The sequence below is a fragment of the Halyomorpha halys genome, unplaced genomic scaffold (genome assembly GCF_000696795.3).
Source record: "Halyomorpha halys isolate HHAL.00 unplaced genomic scaffold, Hhal_1.1 Scaffold321.1, whole genome shotgun sequence".
NCBI classification, from domain to species: Eukaryota; Metazoa; Arthropoda; class Insecta; order Hemiptera; family Pentatomidae; genus Halyomorpha; species Halyomorpha halys.
Window position 1 is genome coordinate 843,389 of NW_027115809.1, and position 1,592 is coordinate 844,980.

The following is a 1,592-nucleotide window of genomic DNA, read 5'->3' on the forward strand; positions in this document are numbered from 1 at the left end:
TTTATTTATTTAACATAGCTTCGGCTGCTAAAGCTATTAGTGTGGACTGATCTTAAATTAGATCACTAAATAAATGTTGCTTTGTGATAAGCTATTTCCTGCACTAGATGGCCTAAATAGATGCCCTCAGCTTGAGGTGTGTTCAAACAGATCTAACAGTGAGTGCAGATGATTTAGCTGAGTATATCAAATTTATTTATATTGTATACATATAAGGATGCTCTATAAAATTAAAAAATATACTACTAAGTTACACTATACAAATTAATTTAATTAGCTTACCTATCTCGAAACGTTGATTTATTGTCATCAACATGAGCAAATGTATGCCAAGGCCTAAATGCAGATCGAAAGTACGGATCAGACCATGAAAAATATTGGATGTCATAATGAGGAGGCATGAATGGAGGAGGTGGTCCCGGCACATAGTCGTCTGCTAGTTTTAGCTTCTTAGCAGCGACCACCTCCTCCTCTTCTATTCGATCCCAGTCGGTTCTTCCTCCCATCGACTCGATCGCCTGTGACAAAAAATAAATTATTAATAAGTTTGCAGAGTAATTGAAATAGCTATTATAGGAAAAAATATTATCTTAACTTTATATTATAATTCAAACAAATCCTTTAGCATACCTATCAATTTATTCATATTTATTTGAGATATATTTTTCATTAATAGTTTTAAATGAGTCCAAGGTTAAAAAAAAAACACCTTGACAACATAATAGATTCAAATAAATCAGAGATTTGAATAATATAGATTAAATTCTGTTTTATGCTAAAGTAAACTATAACATCACAAAAATGCGGTTTTGGTTATAACAGAGAAATCTTAATTTATTATATTTTCAGAATTCATAATGAGGTGTTAATAGTTGACCATAGATTGATATGTGGAGAAGATGGTTGCAGGAGAGTGGGGGGAGGTGCTGTCTGCAAATAAACACAAATAAAATTTGTGTGTGCAAACCTGAAATTCAGGTCAATACGTCTCCTGTTGTTTCACAAACTAAATTATCAATAAAGATTTAGTAACATCTTGCATGCAGGGAATTAGGCCTGAAATATATCTTTTCATTATAAACCTGAACTGAATCTCTTCCTGATAATCTTGGAGATGAATCAACAAATTAAGGTAGATAATTACCATTTTTAGGTATTATAAATTTTTTTTTAGGATTATCAAAGATAGGAAAAGAGAAAAAGAAATCACCAATGGGATAGTTTTAGTTAGGGGTTAAAACAAATTACAAATGTATTTATTTTACTTTAAGTAAGTTTAACCTCAGGTTAACTAGTGAATAAAAACAAAATTCATTTTTTCTTCTTATTTTCCTCTTTATTTTGGTTGAGATAAACAGTATGTGGGGAAAAATAGAGATAGCTTCATTTTTATAGTTTACTATTTACTACTAGTTACGTTTACTAATAATATATTGTTTTTTTTTCTTACCTATTAAAAAAATTAATGTTTACAACATAAATATATATACAATTGATTTAAGTAAGTATATACTGTAATAATTTTAAAAAATATAAAAAATAAAATAAAAAGAATTTTGATTCTTTTTAAACTTTTCTCAAATATAAGAGAG

The 1,592-nt window shown here is 28.7% G+C and overlaps 1 protein-coding gene across 1 annotated transcript in view; it reads right to left on the reverse strand.

Annotated features, from left to right (window-relative positions):
* Snoo (Sno oncogene) overlaps positions 1-1,592 on the reverse strand; it is a 240,681-nt gene that overhangs the window by 6,121 nt on the left and 232,968 nt on the right. The window contains exon 2 of the mRNA XM_014421471.2: positions 283-518. Coding sequence (XP_014276957.1) covers positions 283-518 — 236 coding nt within the window. The remainder of the gene's footprint in view (positions 1-282; positions 519-1,592) is intronic.